The following is a 22,136-nucleotide window of genomic DNA, read 5'->3' as shown; positions in this document are numbered from 1 at the left end:
GGCCTTTAGGAGGTGATAAGTGCTTTATAAAAGGGCTGAAGGGAACTATCTAGGCCCTTTTGCCTTATTTTGCCTTTCTTTCCCTTTGGCCATTTGAGGAGACACCATTCCTCCCCTCTGAAGGATGAAGCAAGAAGTCACCATCTTGGAAGGAGAGACTGTGCTATCACCAGACACCAAACCCACTCCTGCCTTGATCTTGGATTTCCCAGCCTCAAGAACTGTGAGAAATAAATTTCTGTTGTTTATAAATTACCCAGTCTCAGGCATTTTATTATATCAGGACAAACAGACTAAGACACAAAACTCATTTTTGAAGGACATCATGGAGAAGAAACAGAGGGAAAGGTCTGTTAACATGTGAGGGTGGAATGGAATGGAGTTATTTTGATTCAGTGATTGTCTTGAAAAGGTACTGAGGACTGAGTCATCCTATCATCCTAAATAAATACAGTGGCTATGTAAGGAGACCAATTTTGTGTACAACAGTGAAAAAGAAAGAAAGGAAGAGGAAATTGACTGCTACAGTTGGATATAGACATATGGCAAAAGTGTGGAAAAATGCAAAAGATACGCTAAGCAAGTCCCTACACTGGACCCATGTAGGTGCTAGAATATGAATTAAAGAAAAACACAAGTATGGGATCTTCCAGAACCACCTTGATTTCAGTTTCCTTGCTAAATACTAAGTCCTGGTCTCTGGAACAATTTGGACACTGTAATTATAATTCTTATTCATTATATTGTAGAGTTAGTCATGTTTCTTTCTGCAATTTTTTCTCCAGCTTCCCTGTCATTTTTAATATCAGATAAATGTAATATTGAACTGCAGAAAACACTAAACAATTTATTTTTCAGTCTCAGCTCAATTTACTCTAAAGCCTATGCCCCTTTGCACCACTCCATGCTGTCAATCCCCCAACTGGCTGAGGGCACATTTCTCATTTTTTTCCAGCTCCTTCCTTACTTATTGGAAATTACACTGGAATTAAATATTTGTTAGAAATATAAACCAACATATTTAACTAGTATTGGTTAATTCCCACTCTCTCTCTCTAGATAGTGGGGAATACTAGTCTAAATCATGTATAAGGAAACTTTTTCAGTAGGCAATGCAGAATTGTATAGGTAAGTCATGCCACAGCCTCCTAATTCAGTCTTTATGTCTTTCCAGGATGATTATTAATCATTCAACCACCTGGAAGCAAGGGTAAATTGAATCTAGTAAACTTATAAACAAAGAGTATTTATTAAAAGACTTTGAGGAGCTCAGAAAATCAATAGCAAGGCTGGAGAATCAGGTAGGAACCAAGTGTTTCAGATCTAAGGCATAAGAACTAAAGGAAGAATCTTATAGAAAAAGATGTCTTCTTAGAGCAGCACCACTGGAATAAAAAGTCTTCAACAGAGCCCAGGTTCTTTTTCTCTCAGCTAATGATTCAAACTCAGAGGAAGTCATCTGTCCAGTTCTTGAGGAAAGGACACCAGATTAACAGGCCCCAAACTCAATGGAGGAGAAGAAGGAGCTATAGGAAGTATGGAAATATTCTCTACTGTTGTTGAGTAGTAGTCCACTACTCTGGTGCTCAAGCTGAAATACCAGCAGCTAGTATGTGAGTTATAATAATAGAAGATCAATTCTGTCTGAAAAGCTTTCTCTTGGAATAATTCGAACAGCATTTGCTCATTCACATCTAGCAATAAGCTTCTGTCACTAAACCAGACACATTAACAAATCTCTGACAACACTAAGTGGCCTTAAGTCAGAAGCTAACAAAGAAACAAAAATAACAAAAACTAGTTCCTCCATGTTCATCCTCACCTGGCAAACAAACAAAACTAACAGCCAACATATATACTGTCTAGTTTTCTGCATTGTGACTTACATCTTTTGTATGTATTATCTCATTTAATTCTCACAAAATCTGGGATGTAGGTATTATTACCACCCTGAGGGAGATTACATAACTTGGCTAGTCTCACCACTGTCAGGTAATCACATGGGGCCTGCATTCTTATTTCTGCACTAGGCTGCCTGGACCCAACGGGACTGATATGGTTTGGCTGTGTCCCCACCCAAATGTCATCTTGAATTGTAGTTCCCACAATCCCCATGTGTTGTGGGAGGGACCCGGTGGGACGTAATCAAATCATAAGGGAGGTTACCCTCATGCTATTCTCATAATAGTGAGTGAGTTCTCACAAGATCTGATGGTTTTATAAGGGGCTCTTCCACCTTTTGCTCAGCACTTCTCCTTGCTGCTGCCATATGAAGAAGGATATGTTTACTTCCTCTTCCACCACGATTGTAAGTTTCCTGTGGCCCTCTCAGCTATGCTGAACTGTGAGACAATTAAACCTCTTTCTCTTGTAAATTACCCATTATCAGATATGTCTTTATTAGCAGCATGAGAAAAGACTAATACAGGGACTCAGCCACATGGATGGAATTTTAGAGGAGGCAGAACAGTGTAGTGGATAGAACCATGGGCATGAGTTAAAAATTGCAGGCTGGCCATTTACTAGCTGTGTGACTCCAGGCAAGAAACTTCAACCCCCCACAAGCCTCAATTTCCTCATTTGTGAGATGGAGAGAGTCCTACCAGAGTCAGCATGACATGTTGCAAGATCGCACTGTTGTGGCAAGGAAGAAAGGGGAAATGTCTATAAAGTACCTAGCCTTGAGTGCTGATCACAAATTAAGTGCTGAACAATCGATGGCCATTATTACATGTCTGTCTCTCCTTATAGACTAGTCTTAGAGACCCAGGTAATCTTCTTGTTATTTGAATCCCTAGTACCTTTCTGTGATTGGTACATTAACAAGCCCATATAAAATCTTCTGAATATAAAGTGTTTATATCAGGGTTCATACTGCCACATTATAATCTAGGGTTATAATAAGCACCTCTTTAACACTACAGCTCTAGGTCATCCCTGCTCCTTAAGCAAATGATGCCTTATCCATCCCCCTCCTCCACCGGCCTCAGACTGCTAAATTCATGAGGTCAGGGTCTGTATCTCGTGATCTCCATGTATCCCCAATGCCTAACACAGAGCCCAATGCATAGTAGGGGCTTATCACTTGTGGACTGAATTTTTAATAGACATTTGTAATATGTTTTACAGTTAACCTAACACTTTCACATAAACATGGGCAGTATCTCTGCAGCACAGGTTAAAGACATAGGGTCTGGAGCCAGACTACCTGAGCTCAGACTTTAGTTCCACCATTTACTAGCTGAGCAGCCTAAGGAAATATATACAGATTTGCAATGCCTCTGTTTTCTCACCTGTAAAATGAGATTAATAACAATACTGAGGTGGTGTGAGTGTTAAATTGTTAATTCATATAAACCTCATAAAACAGTACCTAGCACAAAATGAGTGTTCTTTAAATGTCAGCAATTATTAATTTTTGTAGCTATTTTTCTCCCATTTAGCTGTAAAGAATATATTCCGTCTGCCTAAATCATTTCTCTTTTCATGTAAGAAAATATAAAAGGTACCATATTTACTTCAAAATCCTAAAATTAATGTGCAGCAGACAGCAAATCATATTCTCAAGAAAATTACTTCCAAAGCTATTTGCAAAAAGAAATGTATTCATAGGAACTGTTCTTAAAATAAAAATCCTCAATGGCCCTAGATATTCTGTACTTTGTCTCTTCGAAATCATTTGTGTTGGAACCTTCCCCAGAAGCATTTGTCATTATTCTTTCCACAAATAAGAACAGCCATATTAACTTGAACGTAAGTGTTCATGTGAGTAAACACACACACACACACACACACACACACACACACACCCCAGGCAAATTAATCTCGCATATGGGCTGTACCCTGTCTGCACCAAAAACCTCATTGCCTTATTAAGGCAAAAACCATGTCAGTTCCAGTATGCAGCTCCCCATCTCCTAGAGTATGAACCTAGATATCAAGCCACACATTCCTTAAGGCATCACATGACCCAACTTCAAACAATACTACAAGGCTACAGTAATCAAAACAGCATGGTATTGGTATAAAAACAGATACATAGACCAATGGAATAGAATAGAGAGCCCAGAAATAATGCTGCACACCTCAACCATGTCATCGTCAATAAAGTCAACAACAACAAGCAATAGAGAAAAGACTTCCTATTCAATAAGTGGTGCTGGAACAACTAGCTAGTCATGTGCTGAAGATTGAAATTGGAAGCTAACCTAGGAAATACCATTCTGGACATAGGACCTAACAAAGATTTCATGACAAAGACACCAAAAACAATTGCAACAAAAACAAAAATTGACAGTGGGACCTAATTAAAGAACTTCTGCACAGCAAAAGAAACTATCAAGACAGCAAAAAAACAACCTACAGAATGGGAGAAGGTATTTGCAAACTATGCATCCAACGAAGGTCTAACATTCAGAATTTATAAGAAACTTAAATTAACAAGCAAAAAATAAAGAACCCCATTAGAAAGTAGGCAAACGACATGAACAGACACTTTTCAGCAGAAGACACACACGCAGCCAACAAGCATATAAAAAGGTGTTCAACATCACTAATCCTTAGAGAAATGCAAATTAAAACCACAGTGAGATACCATCTCACAGTGAGAATAGCTAAAAGTCAGAAAATAACACATACTGGCAAGGTTGTGGAGAAAAGTGAATGTTTATACAATGCTTGTGAGAATGTAAATTCATTCAACCATGTGGAAAGCAGTGTGACAATTTCTCAAAGAATTTAAAACAGAATTACCATTTGACCCCAGCAATCCCATTAGTGGGTATATACCCAAAGGAATATAATTCCTTCTACCATAAAGACACATGGACATGTCTGTTTGTCACAGCACTATTCACAATAGCAAAGCATGGAACCAACCTACATGTCCATCAACAGTGAACTGGATAAAGAAAATGTGGTACATATACACCACAGAATACTACACAGCCATAAAAAATAATAAGATCATGTCCTTTGCAGCAACATGGATGGAGCTGGAGGGCATTATCCTAAGCAAACTAATGTAGAAACAGAAAACCAAATACCATATGTTCTCACTTGTAAGTGGGAACTAACAATGAGACCACATGGACACAAAGAGAGGAACAGCAGACACCAGGGCCTACTTGAGAATGGAGGGTGGGAGGAGACAGAGGGTCAAAAAACTACCTACTGCATACTATGCTTATTGCTTGGGTGATGAAATAATCTGTACTGCAGCCCCCTGTGACACGCAGTTTACCTATATAACAAACCTGCACATGTAACCCTAAATCTAAAGTAGAGGTTAAAAAATCCAAACCATCATATTTAATCCTTGACATTTCTCTAAACATTGGAGAGATGAGGAGGAGAAAAGCAAAGGCAGAGGGGACTTCTGAATGTTTCATCTACCTTCAATACTGTAATGTTCCAAGCAAAGCTCTCGGTTGCTTTGTTGAGTTTTCTTCCCTTCAAGCCTTCTTTTGCCCCCAAATTATGAAGTTCTTCATGGAACTCCATCCCTTTGAAGAAAGAATGCATAAGAAATCTGAGTATATATCTCAGAAAAATGGGCATCTTATAATGAAAATATTATCAGTAAAATATAATTTCACACTCCTGTCTTCTCATAATTTCCAAATCCCTAAATTGAATCATCCTTTTCATTCTGTTCACCCCACCAAGTAGTGTCCTTATGCACAAATTGACAATAGTCAATGCATTGGACTAAATTGCATTTAAAACAGCCAGGAGCCATAGAAAATGTCAGGAGAAGTAAAAAAGTAAATTCCATGGGTCCAAAAAAATAGGAAGAATGAATAAGACCTAGTATTTAATAATACAATAGGATGACTATAATCAATAATAATTTAATTGTACTTTTAAAAGTAACTAAAACATTATAATTGGAATGTTTGTAACACAAAAGAGAAATGCTTGAGGGGATGGATACCTCATTTTTCATGATATAATTGTTACACATTACATGCTTGTATCAGAACACCTCATGTACCCTAAAAATATATACACCTCTGTACCCACAAAAATTAAAAATTAAAAAAAAATTATTAAGTAAATAAGTAAGAAGCAAATTATTCCAACAGGTTACATCGACCTTATTTGTCCTCTTCCTGGTTTATGCATGAAATGGTCTGTTGTGTCCATGGCAACCATATGTGAGGAATGCATATGTCTTATTTTTCTTTATGAACCATCCCTGTGGCTTAATAGTAGGCCCTGGAGCCCACATAGATAACAATAAGTAATTAGCAATGTTGACTAAAAATAAAAAGACTTTTTAAAAAATACCATTCTGGGAAACACCCAAGTGTTTCAGATTTGGGAATGACCTTAAAGTATTTTTAGCTCAACCATCTACTTGAGCTTGAAGATTATGAAAACCATCACCATCATGTTTCTTCAGCCTTTGTCTTAGCACCTTAAAGACGGAAGTCACATTCTCTTATGAACAGCTCATTCCATCTTCGGAAAGCTATAACTGATATCGAGTCATAGCTTCCCTGGAACAACTTCTCCTTCCCTGGAACTTCTACTCCTTGGTGCTAGCAGGATGCAGACCAAAAAGCTCTAAACTCTTTTCTACAGTGCAAGCTTTTGGATATTTGAAGAAAGATATTGGGTAAAATCCCTTCAAGTCTTCTCTAGGTTAACCATTCGAACATATTCAGCTTACCAATGAAACTCTTCTTTAAGGATGGCATCCAAGCAAGGCCACTGCATTGCCCAGTTTCCTGAAGCTGAGCTCTGTGGGAACCTGCCTCCAGGAGTGAACACTATACTCAAAAGCTTGGAGAAGCCCACATGAGGTCAGGGATCTACCACCATTCTCTTTGTTCTAGTTTTTATATTTTTATTAATGCAGCCTAAGACCACGTTAACTTTCCTGGTGCTAACATCACAAGCATAGTGCATAGTAAAGAACATGAGTGTGGAGTCCAGCTCTACCACTTACTATCTGTGTGAGCCTAGGGAAGACCCTGACATCTCTGGGCTTCAATTTCCTCACTGGTGACATGTGGTTAACAAGTGGGTTTACCTCATGGGATTGAGGTAAAGTTTAAGTGAATCAATACATATAAAGATCTCAGAGCAGTACCTGGCATCATGTAAGTATCAGGTATTATTATTTTTGTGCTTCCTGTCAACAGAAACATCTGAGCCTGCTGGTCAGTCAGTGAAAAACACCATTTTAAAAGTTTGGTCTGAATTCAAAGGGCAGCTCCACCACGTGTTGATATGGGACCTAGGGTAAGTCACTCAGTCTCTCAGAATCTCAGGTGCCTCATCTATAAATCTGATATAATGATGATTACTTTGCAGAGTTGTCATAAGTAAAACAGTGTGTGCTTGGTATAGCATATGTATATGTATCAAGCAGTTGCTACTGTTGTCTTCCTCGTCATAATCATTATCATCATTATCATGTGTGTGGATAGAGAAGGCTGTAGATCCAGAAGATGAAAGCACAAGGGTGTGGATGAAGGTGAACAGAAATAAACAAGTGCACTCTCACAGATATGTGACTCATCTCATACTTAAAAAGAAAGAACAAATCTAAATCTAAAGTGAAGACTAGTAATGAGGTACAAGCCTAGAAGACTAATAGGATTTTGGTTCCAATTGTAAAATTGAAGTGGGTTTTAAGGGATTGTATGGAACCATAGCTTCAATACCAGCAGTAGAAGATTTTGATGGGGTTCCAAACAACAAAACTAGATTCAGAAACCCTCATCCCTCTAGACATCTTCAGATACCACCCCAACCCTGTATACTCACATACAACCCACCTATTATCACTTGGATTTCGTCTGTACTAAACAAAGACTAAAGTGTAACTTAAAGTATAGTTAAGCAATGCCATAAAATAATTGAATTTTAAGAGAAGCAGCAGAAAGTTTTTGAAAAAAAATCTACCAAGAATTATTATAGTTTCTAAACAAAGTAGAAAAAAAAACAGAAAAAATATTAAAAACAGTTACCTGCTTTCTGACACTGTACAATCTTTTCCTGGACTGTGTCTGCCATTTCTATGAGAAACCGGCTCTCTTGAATCATCTGTTACAAAACAAACATCAAAAAGGTGGTTGTCAGAATCCTTGAACTGGCTCATTGGGAAGATGACATACAGAAAGACCCACGTGATACCTCCAGTAACAGGAAGCCATAGTCTCACCACAACAGATGGGATGGGAAGGATGAGCTCTGTTCCAACCCCCATTCATCCTAACACTGAGGCTAGTGTCACCTTCCTTATGATTACTCCTTTGTGTAACACGCTTGGCACACAGTGGGCACCAAATAAGTAGCTGTCAAATAAATGTACATACATTCCTTATGTCCCAGGTCATAATCATAAATACCTAATTCCACTCCCTTAACACCAAAGACTACTGCAATATCAAGGCAAGTGGTATTGGAACATAATAGCAATGAGAACAAGAATAGGGTTGTTTATCCTTCCAGAGGCAGCAAAGTCACCTTTGAAAATATTATCTGCTCCATTTTATCCTCCCTGTCTCTCCCCCACCCCACTCCCACCAAAAAAATGAAGTATCTTCTATCTTCTCCAAATTCTCTCAAAGCTCCCTGTGTAGCACTCAAAGGTGGGTTTGAAGTCGGCTACCAGCAGGCTCTGGTCCTTCCCATCTCACTCCTTCCTAAATGCCACTTCCAGAAACATCATCCAAAAGTACAGTACTAACTAATTCCCAGCTTTGTCATTTTCTCCCTTGCTTACTGAATGAAGTAAAATTTTTCTAACCTAGAGCTCTGGTGTTCCAGTTCCCCTAAGTCTCATTTGACATGGATGAATCACGCTTCTCTAAACGCACCCTACTTGTTCCTCCTCCCACACATTTTTCTGTTAGGGAAGCCTTCTTAAGCCATCTCCCCTGATCAAAATCCTGACAGGCCTCAAAGCTCACTTCAGTGCCCTCTTCTCTACTAGTTTCCTGATTTCCGCTTCTGTCTCCTTCTCACTCCCCATATTCCCAAAACATTCTACTTTTTTAATCTGTTCATGGAATTTTTTATTTTCTATCTTATAATTTATTCTTTAGCTATATTCTTCCATCTTATTGCTTCTCCAGTAAATTGTAATTCCAGTAGAGCAGGGACTCAATCTTATTCAGCTTTGTATTCCCAGATGCATCCATCCATTTACATAATCATTTTGTTCCCCTGTTTTACTTTTGTGATACTTATTTCTTCTCCCTCTCTACTACCCACATATGTGTGTGCAATAAAACATTTTATTTATTACTGACCACTTCTTAAACTTGTAATTATCTTTTTGAACTCCCATCTCTCTTTTTGTCTCTAGATTTCTCCACTCTTTTTCCTTCTAGGCTTCCTCATTTTTCTGTAATTTTGTATGCTCTTAATTCTCTTTCAAATTAAGTACTGAAAAATAAGCATAAAGCTTTTAACAGGATTACCCCTATAGAAATATAATACTCAAATATCAGAAAGTAAAACAAATGTTAAAACTTTATTACATGCTTATTTGAGGTAAAATAAATTTAGGATCAAAACATACTCCAAAACCTTATAGTTCAAGTTCTTCTCAAAAGCCCCCAAGTAAATATTTGTTAACCCCGTAGTATAAGTTCTTTCTGTTTTTCTCATTGTCTAATAAACCTCATAAAGAGATAATCAAGTATAATTTTACCTCAAAATAAGCTTCTCTTTGAGATTCCTCAGAAATAACCTGAAATCTTTTAGTAATAAAAGTCCCAAATTGTGCCCTCACATATTTCATCATTAATACTCTCAGAACATAAAATCATTGCTCATGTGAAATTGTTTCATAAGGGCATTTGATTTTCTCTATGTCAACAGCTTCTATTATATTGAGAATAATAAATTTATTCTATTTTCTGCAGTCAGCTTTCAATTATTAGTAGCTATAGAAAAAACAAACGAGATGAATAGTTAAAATGCACCAATAATCCAAATCACAATTTACGTCAAAAATTTCAAATTTTCCTCTCAACTAAGTAATTTATCTAAGTTGCAGGGAGAAAAAATGGTCGATTTGAGTTTCATCTCTTTCCTAGATCTCTAACTGATACTGATGTAAATAAAACACAAAGCGCAAAAGCCAAGCAGAGAAGGTGAGAAGATGTCCTCAGATAATCCCTGAGCCTGGAAGTCAGCACGACTCAGCCATGACGGCTGGGTTGACTCAGTCGATAGAATCTGGCAGTGGCCTGATTTACATATCTGATGTCTCAGCCTGAGCTGCTAGTTGCCTTTGCCTGTTGTAGTAATACAAAGAGCTTTTCTCTGGTTCTGTCACATGAATCTCTCCTAATGGATCTTATTTCCTTGTCAGGGCTTTGTCTCTAAAAGAATAGAGGACTTACCCAGATAAAGGTTGACATTACTTTATGCATTAGATGTATCCAGAGCAGGGGTGTGTAAAGTTACCAGTTAAGAGCAAAATTATGTCTTTTAAAAGAAAACTTTACTGAAAGGGGCAGTGATACTGTTACTCAAAGATGGATTAAATTGTTCCGCTTTTGTGAAGAAACTATCCTTCCAGCTCTTTCCAGTAAGAAGTTTAACTAATTGCCCAGAATCATTGTAGAGTCAATGTAATTATTTAATAATACTGAAAAGATGAACTTTCATCATATCAGGACTCAAAAATCTTGCACAGATTCCCATTTTATCCTGAATTAGATCTAAATTCCTAGAACCAAATCTTTCTACTTAGAAGTCATCTTACAGACAGCCTATCATGGACAACCACATTTTATACATTAAAAAAAAACTGAGCTAAAAGTTAGCCTGCTTAAAACCACACAAATAGCTAGTGAAATAATTTAGACTAGAATCTAGGCATTCTTGAGGAGCAGACCATATTAAAGTGTAGAATTCCTATTGCAAGTGTAAGTTGGTGATAAACACTTAATAAAGTAACATTCATCAAATTAAGCATCATGAAAATAAAGTTTGCCATGACTGCTTTTCCCTCCAAGTCTAATTCACAACACATATCAACCATGATAAATATTTTTTCATATGAAACATAGGAAGAAATGTATTTCCTTGAGTCCTCTGCTTTTTCAGGAAGGAGTTAGGAAATTTGGAGAAGCTATTGCTCGAGAAAATGTGAGTCAATAAAAAGCTACACTACTCTAGACTTTTTTCGTCCTCTCCTTTTCAGAACACTGGAATAACTCCTCTAGCTCTTACTTTCCTTCTAAGCAAAAACAAAAAACAAAACAAAACAAAAAACTGGGTTTTGAGTCTATGGTTCTGCAGTGGCTCATCTTTTCAAATCACTTAAAACAAGATGAGTTTTATTAAACTTGGTACATTTGTAAATCAGATTGCTCTTACATATATAGTTGCTAACTAGAATGAAGATTATTTCCTTTAATTATTGAGTTCCTTAAATATTTAAAATGAAGCAAATAAAAGCATTGCTAATAGGTTGGCATCTTGTTTTTAAGCAATCAAGCCTGTCAATGTGATCAACTCTCAGTCATACAGAAACAAGTGTAAAGTCAGAATATTTGCACGTTCACTGGAAGTCCACTGCCTTTGGTGTATGCAGAAGAGCTCTCCATCCTGGGACTAATGCATCACATTTGCAAGCCTGATTTGTAATGGCGCAGGACAAGTGAACTCGCACACACAACAGGTCAGAGGATGTTTGTCTTCCCATTCACGATGGTGACAAAATCTACTTCAGGGAGCCCTTTCGGCATAAACAGATCATTTTTTTTCTCTTGTTGTTTTGTTCCCCAAACAGTTGTCAGCTATACCTTGAGTAGTCATTAGAAATATTTGTTTTTATCCAGCTGTCATTACAATTTAGCTCCTTCATAAACCTTCCAGGTGAGTAGCCTTGGTAAACCTTCTCCAGCATTTTCAGGTCAATTTGACTACCTTACTACCTTTAACCAAAAGTGTTACAAAGCCTGAGGATTCAAGAATGCAAAGCGAACTTTGAGTATGCATGGACAAAATTCCGCAAAATAGCCAACCTGAAATACTTGCTTATGGATATGTATCTCTGATATCCATGGTCCTAGAGATCCCGGTACCAAGTGGAAATTTTGTCACTCCTCAAAATGCTGATAATTTTCCCCTTACACAGAAAACATGTCCAAAGACATTGCTGTACCCATATGTGAAGGAAGGTTCCATGCCCCAAGTGCACAGCATGTTGTTTTTAAACACCAAGCTCTGGTTGGGCACACACCAGGAGACAGTTCTTTTTTTAGGTTCTCTTACTATACAAGCAAAGATACTTCTTGAAATGCAAACTAATAGAGTTCCACACAAACTTCACAATGAGAGACAGTGATAGAAGGAGAGTATCTTTGACTTAACCCAATCTTAATTTAAATGGATTTCAAAAAGCAAAACTAAATTAGGGAACTATAGATATAACTACAACTCTTTCCCATCATGAGGCTGAATATATACTGGTTCTAACACTGATATAAGAGAATGTGTTTAATCCAACCATTATACCTGGCTTAACTGTAATACTTACTAGTGTATTTCTTCCATTGCAAGCATGATTAGACAGCAATTAGCTCTTTTTTGCTGGATTCCTGCTCACTCTAGCACAATCAACCGCTCTCCAAATCACCCCCCAACTGACTTAGTAAAAGATTAAATAACCCTTGACTTATGTTCTCTAGATTGTTTTGATTTCCTTTTTTTAAACAACAAATTAAAAAAAATTTGTTTTTACCATAGTAAAGTTTCAATTTTTATGTTAATGTTAAATAAGTTAGCACAGAAGTCACCTTTGGAGAATGCTTTGGGCTTCTTTCTTACAGCTGTAACCTTCTGTATCTATTCCACTTCAGAATGATATATTTAAGATATTACCCAAATATTTTCATAATAACTTAAAATACTGGAAATGATCAAACATATTAGGAAAATACTTCTTGACTGCATGAAAAATTAGAAAGGTGAGAACACTGAAAAGGAAAAGCTCAGCCATGTAAAGAAAAAAGTATATAAAGTCAGATAATATTTTTCTTTCAAATGTACTTGCAAATAAAATTCTGCTGAGTACCAGGTGGCAGAGGGGTTAGAAGAAGTGTGTTATAAGTCACTGTGAAAAGTCCGTCATAGGACTAAATGATCTAAGACTCCAACTAAGCACATAAAATACCATGTGGTCAACGCTGAACACTGCGTGTCACTACTCCTTCCCTTTTCAGGTGTAAGTCTTCCTTTCCCATCAGGGTTGCCCATTCCTCAAGGACAGAAGTTTTGCTTCATACTATTTCTTTCTCTAGCACCTTGCACACTGCCTTGCACATAGTAGGTATCCAAAATATGCTTGCTTAGTTGACTAATTAAAAGCCTAAACACATATACAAAATGACATATCAAATGAGAAAATGTTATTTTACAAGCGGCAAACGTATGTGTTCCCACACATTTTCCTATTTATCTTGAGTTACAGAACTGTCATTCTTTCTATCATGACTATCTGTGCTGATTCTGTCTCTGTTTATTCATCTTTGATTACATAGAATAAAATGTAGAAATGTGACTAGAGTAAAACATTAGGGCTGGAGCTAAATCTACATGCCTAAAAACACTATTGCAGAATGAAAAAAGTCAAACCCATTCAAACAAACTAGTTTTGATAGTGCCCTACTAAAATTACAAAATGTTTTCCAATCTAATCACCTGCTATTACAACTCCATGTTAAATGATGAGTAACATGTTCACGTCCTCAATCATAGACTCCTAGGGCTGGGTAGTACCTCAGCATGTTACATCTCCTGCTGGTAAGCTGCTGAAGCACAAGGTCTGCTGAACCTTCCACAGCATTTAATGCAGTGGCTTGCACATTAAAAGGAGTTCAGAAAATGTTTATCAAATTAAACATCTCCATTTTCTGGCTATAACACTAAGTAACTCTTTCTGTAACCAATTTTCATTCTTAACAACCCCCAAATTAAGAGGAATCCTAAATGAAAAAAAAAAAAAGTCATATTACTTTTATTTGCAAATATAATATGACATTATGAGCCTTAAAAGACAATGACTCTGTGACTATACTACCTACTTCAATGGGATATTTTTCCAGAGAAAGTAAATGTCCACAGTGGGGAAGTGATGCTTGCTTTTTCAGAGACCTGAGGCAAAAAAGAAGAACCACAGTAAAATAAATGGAAGAGTCACTTAGAAATGGTCTTCTGATTTCAAATTAAGCTCCAGGGACAGTTTATGGAAAACTTTCCTGATGAGCAGAGGGCCACTGAAATGGCGCTGTAGTGAACAATCCAATGCCAACAGCTCTTCTCTTTGTGTATTTAGCCTGCGAAAGAGGCATCCATTCTACCTTTGACTTTTAGAGCCTTTTCTACTTGCCAGAGTTATTAACTGATAGTGTTCCCAGTTCCCTCTAGTGCTGTTTTAGAAGCTGTACACTTCCCACCTCCAGCCATGACACGTTTTATATCAGCAAAGTCATCTCTGCTTCAGTTGCACAAAATATTAGATAGGCATTTACATAGCAACATCCTATTCAGAGTATTAATGGTAATAGTAAACTGGGCTGCCCATAAGCAAACTGCAATTCTTTGAGCAACCCCATCTTCACCTTACCTAGACTTTGTGAACCCTCTGTCATTACCATCTCTCTCTTTCTCAGGTTAAAACCCACTTCTAGAACAGGATCTGCTAAACTCACTAGAAGGTATGAATGAATTACTAATAGCTCAATGTGTTATTACTCACAGGGATGTTGCTGCATTTAAAATAGATAAAAAGTCTTAACCCTAGGGAACTGGTGGTAACTTTGAAATTTCAAGTCCCAGGAAGCAGACAGAAAACGTACACTTTAAATAAGATGTGCTAAGACAGGGGAGAGTGTGTCTTCCCTTTCTTCTGAAATTATGCCATGTCAATAGGCCCATTTTGCTACAAATACATTTGATTTTTGATTTCTTGATACCAACACAGTTACTATAATGGAATTATAATTGCAAGACTAATATTAAAAGGACTTTTAAGGCTGGGTGCGGTGGCTCACGCCTGTAATCCCAGCACTTTGGGAGGCTGAGGTGGGCAGATCACGAGGTCAGGAGATCAAGACCATCCTGGCTAACACAGTGAAACCCCATCTCTACTAAAAATACAAAAAATTAGCCGGGCGTGGTGGTGGGTGCTTATAGTCCCAGCTACTCAGGAGGCTGAGGCAGGAGAATGGCGTGAACCCAGGAGGCAGAGCTTGCAGTGAGCTGAGATCGCGCCACCGCACTCCAGTCTAGGCGACAGAGCGAGACTTCCATTTCCGAAAAAAAAAAAAAAAGGAGAGAAAAAAATGACTTTTAAGACCGAATTTTAAAACCCTTGGGAGGAAATATTTTCAAATATTTAATGAGCAAGTGTTTGGTAATAAATAGTGGGATTTATTGATTTATTTATAGTGGGTAATAAATGGGGAAAGCTAAATTTAGGGGGAAAATCTGTGCAGATGAACTCAGGCTCAGTGTTTCTAGAATATTTTATTTTATTCTCCCTTGATAATAGTATAATTTGATGGACTCAAGTTTGCTTTCAACAAATGTAGGCTACCAACTTGCCTGATTTATTTCTTTCCATACTGAAAAAAGAAAACATCTGTATCTGTTCAGGAAAGATTTCAGGTTGTTTTTTATTCTAAACATATTCTGCATTTTTTAGTGGTAACAATTTTTCCTCTTGGATGGCATCTATGCAGTTCATTACCATTTTTGAGAAATCCAAACATTTAAGCAACTTAAGTCTAAATTGAACCCAAGCGTTCATTTTGGAATACATTCTCCCCACGCCAACCCCACCACTAGGCAATAAATCCTGGATTTGCTTTTTTCCCTTATTCATCCAAATCAGTTTTTATTAATAGTCTGTGGTGGGCGGGGGATGGGGTGGTTAGACTGTATTTTTATGAGAAGTTTCAAGTTTACATAAAAAGTAAATGGAAAGTACAGAGTTCTCACCCTCTAACTCTACCCCCACCTCCCAGTTTTCCCTACTGTTTACATTTTGCATTAGTGTGGTATATTTACTACAATTGACAAGCTACTATTGATACATTCTTATTAGCTAAAGTCCATAGTTGGCATTAGGGTTGACTCTTTGTGTTGTACATTCTATAGGAGTTTGACTAGTGTATAATGACATGTATCTGCCATTACAGTATCATACAGAATAGTTTCACTGCCTTAAAAATCCTTTGTGCTCCACCAGTTCATCCCTCCTTGCCCGACTCAAAGCCCCTGGCAAATAATAATCTTTTTACTGTCTCCATAGTTTTGCCTTACTCTGTAAGTTTTTTAGCCAAATATAAGACAGGGAACAATTCAGCAAGGGTGGTGTCAGAGAGATAAAATCAAGGGGATTTAATAATTTATCATAAAACATATTCAATTATAGGATGGAAACTACATGATTTTCACCAACAACAGATGCTTTTATTTATTCTTTTTATTCAATGAACACTACCTCGTTACGTGCTAATGTGCCTACATTGTTTTGGGTGCTAGAGGTGACAGTAATAAGTAGACAGGATCTCTAACCTCATGGAGTTTACATTCAAATTGAGGGGTAAAAGAGGAGAGAAATTAAAAAGTTCAAGCAAAGTATCTTTCAATACTGCTAAGAAGGCAGATGGAAATAAAACATGGCTATGTGACAAAGGGATGGATGGGGAGAGTAGTTAGGGAAGACTTTTCTGAGAAAATGACATTTGAGCTAAGAATTAAGAGATAAGGAGGAATAAATTATAGTGTTCCATTGCACAGTAGTGACTACAGTTGACAATAATATATTGTATATTTCCAAATAGCTAGAAGAGGTGGTGTCAATGGTATAGTGGTAAGTACAGCTGCCTTGCAAAATAGCCAGAAGAGAGGATTTTAAATGTTCTCACCACTAAGAAATAAATGTTTGAGGTGATGGATATGCTAATTACTCTAATTTGATCATTACACATTGTATACATGTATGGAAATGTCACACCATACCCCATAAATATGTGCAAAGAAAGCCAGTGTGGCTGGAAGAGGGTGAGCAAAATAGAGGGTGTGGGAATGAGGCTGGAGAAGCAGATGAGACTGGAGAGGCAGGTGAGGTTGGGGAAGGCAGGTGAAGCTGGAGAGGCAGGTAGGCTAGAAAAGGGAGATGAGATTGGAGATGCAGGCGAGACTGGGAGAAGCTGGTGAGGTTGGGAGAGACAAATGGAGCTGGGGAAGCAGGTGAGAGAGGCAGGTGAGGCTGGAGTGGCAGATGAAGTTGGGAGAGGCAGGTGAGGCTGGAGATGCAGGTGTGGTTGGGAGAGGCAGTAAAACTAAAGAGGCAGGAGAGATTGGGAGAGGCAGTAAAACTAAAGACGCAGGTGAGGTTGGGAGAAGCAGGTGAGGCTGGAGATGCAGGTACCGTTGGGAGAGGCAGGTAAAACTAAAGAGGCAGGGGAGGCTGGAGAGGCAGGTGAGGCTGGAGAGATGGGTGAGGTTGGGAGAGGTGGATGAGGTTGGGAGACATAGTGAGATTGGGCAAGGATGGAGAGGCAGGTGAGGTAGACAAGCAGGGGCAAATCATAAATGACCTTGTAAAGCCACAGTCAGGAGTTTCCATTGTATTTTAATGGAAGCCACTGGAGGATTTTAAGCAGGAAAGTGACTTGATTTGATCTATGTTTTTATTTTATTTTATTTTATTTTATTTTATTTTATTTTATTTTATTTTATTTTATTTTATTTTATTTTATTTTTTATTTGAGATGGAGTCTTGCTCTGTCACCCAGGCTTGAGTGCAATGGCGAAGTCTCGGCTCACTGCAACCTCCACTTCCCAGGTTCAAGCGATTCTTCTGCCTCAGCCTCCTGAGTAGCTGGGATTACAGGCATGTGCCACCACGTCCGGCTAATTTTTGTATTTTTAGTAGAGATGGGGTTTCACTATGTTGGCCAAGCTGGTCTCAAACTCTTGACTTCAGGTGATCCACTTGCCTTGGCCTCCTGAAGTCCTGGGATTGTAGGTGTAAACCAGACCCTTGATCTATGTTTTTAAATGTTCACTCTAGATCTGAAGAGATCTTAGAAGACCTATTTAAGATTAATACAAACAGTAAGACACTAAGAGCATTAAAGATGCCAACCATAACAATGCAAATCCTAGAAAGTAAAAATGGTGTTTTAATTTCAAGGCCAATATCCTCATTACATGTATCTGTCCCCACCCACCCCATCCCTCAAAATAAATACTCAACAGAGATGACAATGGTGTTTTTTACCACTTCTGAATTCTACCAAGTTTACCATGTGGTATCGGGATATTTACACTCAATTCCCTCCCAAAATGGTTTTCCATAGAGAACTGTACATGAAAGACTTCATTATAAGTATTTCTGCTTCCACCGTAGCCTTTTATATTAATCTTTGGAAAACCATGCTCTGCCTGCAATTACAATTTGCATTTTAATAATACAGATGAGAAGAAGGCTAATATTTCAGTCTTGGCTTCAGCAGAAAAAACTGAAAAAACAAGATACTGTCACACGCTCGGGGATGTGAAATGGAAATTGCCCAGCCCCAGACCAGGTATCCTTCTGCTTACTACAGGTCAGCTTCAGGGAGCTCCCTCGCCATGAATGATTTCTCTTTCTTAGCTTAAAAGTGTAGGGGAGGAATAAGTGATTTCTACTGTCTGTCTCTATGGCAACTAGTACCCTAATTTCACCTCTTAGATGGCAATTATACCTATTCACTGAATAGCTTTCAGTCCCCATTTTTATGTTGAAAAAAATTGATTTCATGAAAAATGAGATACAGGTAATAGGTAAACTTTTCCCTAGCAACCATGAAGTACAGTTTATAACAGGTATGGTCATTCATAAGCAGAACATGCCCTGTGGAAATGTTTATTTTTCATTCATAGAACGTTTACCTCAAATATCTTTTTTCTAGTTGTTTTTTAATGATAAAATCTTGATCTTTTCTTCCTGAAGGTTTATTTTATTCAATTATAAAATTAGTTTGGTTCATTATAGTTTGGTGAATACAGAAAAAATATAGAAAAGCATAAACAAGAAAATATAATTCACTCTCATATAAAAACAATCACTATTAATAACCTGCTAGTAACTTAGGTACATATACATAGAAATGTAATTTAAATCCTATTGCCCATTTTTTGTAATCAAAATTTCTACAAAACATTGTAAAGACTTCTCCATACCATTAAATATTCTTCTAACACATGATTTTAATATCTTCAAAGGAATCTATAATATAGATTATTACATTTCACTTAGCTAATCTTTCTATGTTGACATTATTAACATAAATGTTTATGCATCTCTCTATTGGCTTAGAATAAATCCAAGAAAACGAACTCCATAGATCAAACTAATAAGCATTTTAAATTGTAGTGCCAATTGTTTCTCCAAGAAATATTATATCAATTCATTCTTCCACTAGAGGTAGATGAATGAGGGTATCCACTTCCTTAAATCCTTGATCAGAGGTACTATTTTTAAAGAGAAAAAAACATGTCAATTTAATGTTGAGGGGAATATCTTACTATATTTTCTTAATTTCTAATTTTAAGGTTAACTGTTTTTCATTTTTCATTGTTATTTGGTGGGGGGGGGAGTGAATTGCTTATTCACCTCTCTAGCAGACTATTGGTTGTCCCTTGATATCCATTCTCCCCTTATTACCTCATAACAGAAGAGACAACATTTAGCATATGGCCCCTTGAAATGATATTTTCCATTCTCCTTTGCAACTAAGTGTGGATATGTGCCAACTCCAGGCTGATGAAATAAATAAGTGTGGATATGTGTCAACTCCAGGCTGATGAAATAAAAGCAAATATGATCTATTCTATTTCAGATAAATGTCCTAAAAGGAAGAAGCTATGTCTTACTTCTTTTCATCATTCCTGATGGTTAGAACGCAGATATTATTGCTGGAGCTCAGCACCCATTTTGGACCATGAGGATAAGGGGTACATTCTAGGGATTAGCGGAAAAATATAGATTCCATATAAATTTTGTCTCAACCATCATAAGGCAGCACTGAGACATGTTTGGAGTCGCAATTTCTTACCAGATCATAAGCAGCCAGCATCTTTTTCTGCACATCTGGAATTGCACTCAGAGGCTCCAGGTAAGGAAAGCTGTCTTTCATCACAAGTGAGACTGAAGGAGTATTGTCACTGGTGATGAGCCGAGATGACAGAGTTAACAGGCACTGCTTCAGACTGGCAATTGGAGGGAGTCCACATAGTTCCTTAATAGACACGATTGCGTTCTGTGAGGAAGAAAACATGGAATCACACTTCTGACCACCTGACACATCACCCCCAGCACTCCTAGGTTTACAGAAAAATATATTCATTTTTAAAAGATAATACACACAGCTATTCATGACTATACTTCATCTTGCTCAATTTTTACCAATCACCACAAACATCCCATGAAAGCAAAGCGGATTGGGACACAAGGCTATGCAGTGCTTTCCAAAGCAGAGCACTGGGATGGTCACACAACTAAGTACTGGCTGATCATGAATGCCATGTATGATTTGTATCATGGTGATCAGGAAAACATAATGGCAGGGGCTGTATACTGGAGTGCATTTCGCTAGGGCTTTTTTCCTCAAGGTAGCAGGATGCTACTGCTCACCACCCTCCATCTGACTAATCAATGGCATTCCTTTGTCACTTCATCAGTAAGGCACCTGACAGACACACACACTGAAAGCACATTTCATGTAGAGCTACATTTGTCCATGTTACAGTCTTTTCAAAAAATTTATTTGGAATAGAAATTATGACTATTTTACATTTTATCCACAGCAAACAGTACCTAATTTATTATGTGTCTCATGAATTTCATGACAATGATCACCTTCATTTTTCTACTGATGAGACTCCAAAAAATCCTTAACCCCAAAGACTTTATGTTAAGATAATATGAACTATCAACGCTACCTGGATATGCTTTATCTATAACTCTTCTTCTATGTATTTTAAATACATAATATAAAATATGCAAAGTACATATTTCAAGAATTATATAAAATATGTAAAGTCTAATCTATAAAGTGCAGAAATGGTTTATAAGTAATCTAACATAGGGATTTATAATAGTACTAGAATTATGTCAGAAAAAGGTACATAGAATATGCTGATATTATTTGGATTCTATTTTTTAAATGGTGGCTAAGACAACCCACCACAAGTATTTAACTGTGTCATGGGTTTGTGGTTCTGCATCACGTGAATGATAATGGTAATGGATTTTGGTATTAGGCAATCCTGGATTTATTTTCTTTAATTTTTAACTTTTGTAGGTACATAGTAGGTATATATATTTATGAGGTACATGAGATGTCTTGATACAAGCATGCAATATGAAATAAGCACATCATGAAGAATGGGGTATGCATCCCCTCAAGCATTTATCCATTGACTTGCAAACAATCCAATTAGACTCTTTACATTACTCTAAAATGTGCAGTTATTATTAACTATACTCACCCTGTTGTTCTATTAAATACTGGCAATCCTGGATTTAAAGGCTAACATTGTTATTTGTTAACTTGCAATATTTAGGAAATGCATTAACCTTTTCAAATTTATTCTCTATCTTGAAAACAGGGATTTTTGGTGAGGATTATTATAAACACATCAGCTAAAGAAATAAAGTGAATTGAATAATATCCACTTTGCATATTGCAGGTACTCAGTTAATATCTGTTATTGTTTGCATCTAATAACACTAGCCTAATAAGTATATTAAGTAGTTTTTTTTTAAGTTTAACACGCTCTCAGATTATAAGCATTAATGAAGGAAAGAAAACTTAACATTGAATTTCTAAATGTTGAGGCTAGTCAATTTCCATGTACTCTAATTTTACTCTAATAATAATCTTGTGATAAGTATAATTATTTTTCTTTCTTTATGTGGAGAATATTGACGAACAGAGACCTGAAATAATTTGCTGAAGATCGCACAGGGATAGATTTGATCAAGAACCCATGTTCTTTCAATTAAACCACATTTCTAAGACAAGGTTAAATATTTTTCAACAAGTTTGAGTGCTGATTTTTTTTTTTTTGTTTAGTTTTACTTGTTCTTGTGGGGA

The 22,136-nt window shown here is 37.1% G+C and overlaps 1 protein-coding gene across 2 annotated transcripts in view; it reads right to left on the bottom strand.

Annotated features, from left to right (window-relative positions):
* PLCL1 (phospholipase C like 1 (inactive)) overlaps positions 1–22,136 on the bottom strand; it is a 355,161-nt gene that overhangs the window by 45,001 nt on the left and 288,024 nt on the right. For both annotated transcript variants that reach the window (XM_007965760.3, XM_073019895.1), the window contains exons 3-5: positions 20,094–20,297; positions 7,983–8,058; positions 5,395–5,504 (exon numbers count right to left, since the gene is read on the bottom strand). In XM_007965760.3, coding sequence (XP_007963951.1) covers positions 5,395–5,504; positions 7,983–8,058; positions 20,094–20,297 — 390 coding nt within the window. The remainder of the gene's footprint in view (positions 1–5,394; positions 5,505–7,982; positions 8,059–20,093; positions 20,298–22,136) is intronic.

The sequence above is a fragment of the Chlorocebus sabaeus genome, chromosome 10 (genome assembly GCF_047675955.1).
Source record: "Chlorocebus sabaeus isolate Y175 chromosome 10, mChlSab1.0.hap1, whole genome shotgun sequence".
Lineage (NCBI taxonomy): Eukaryota > Metazoa > Chordata > Mammalia > Primates > Cercopithecidae > Chlorocebus > Chlorocebus sabaeus.
The sequence above is the reverse complement of the archived record's forward strand: the minus strand, read 5'-3'. Positions and strand labels throughout refer to the sequence as shown.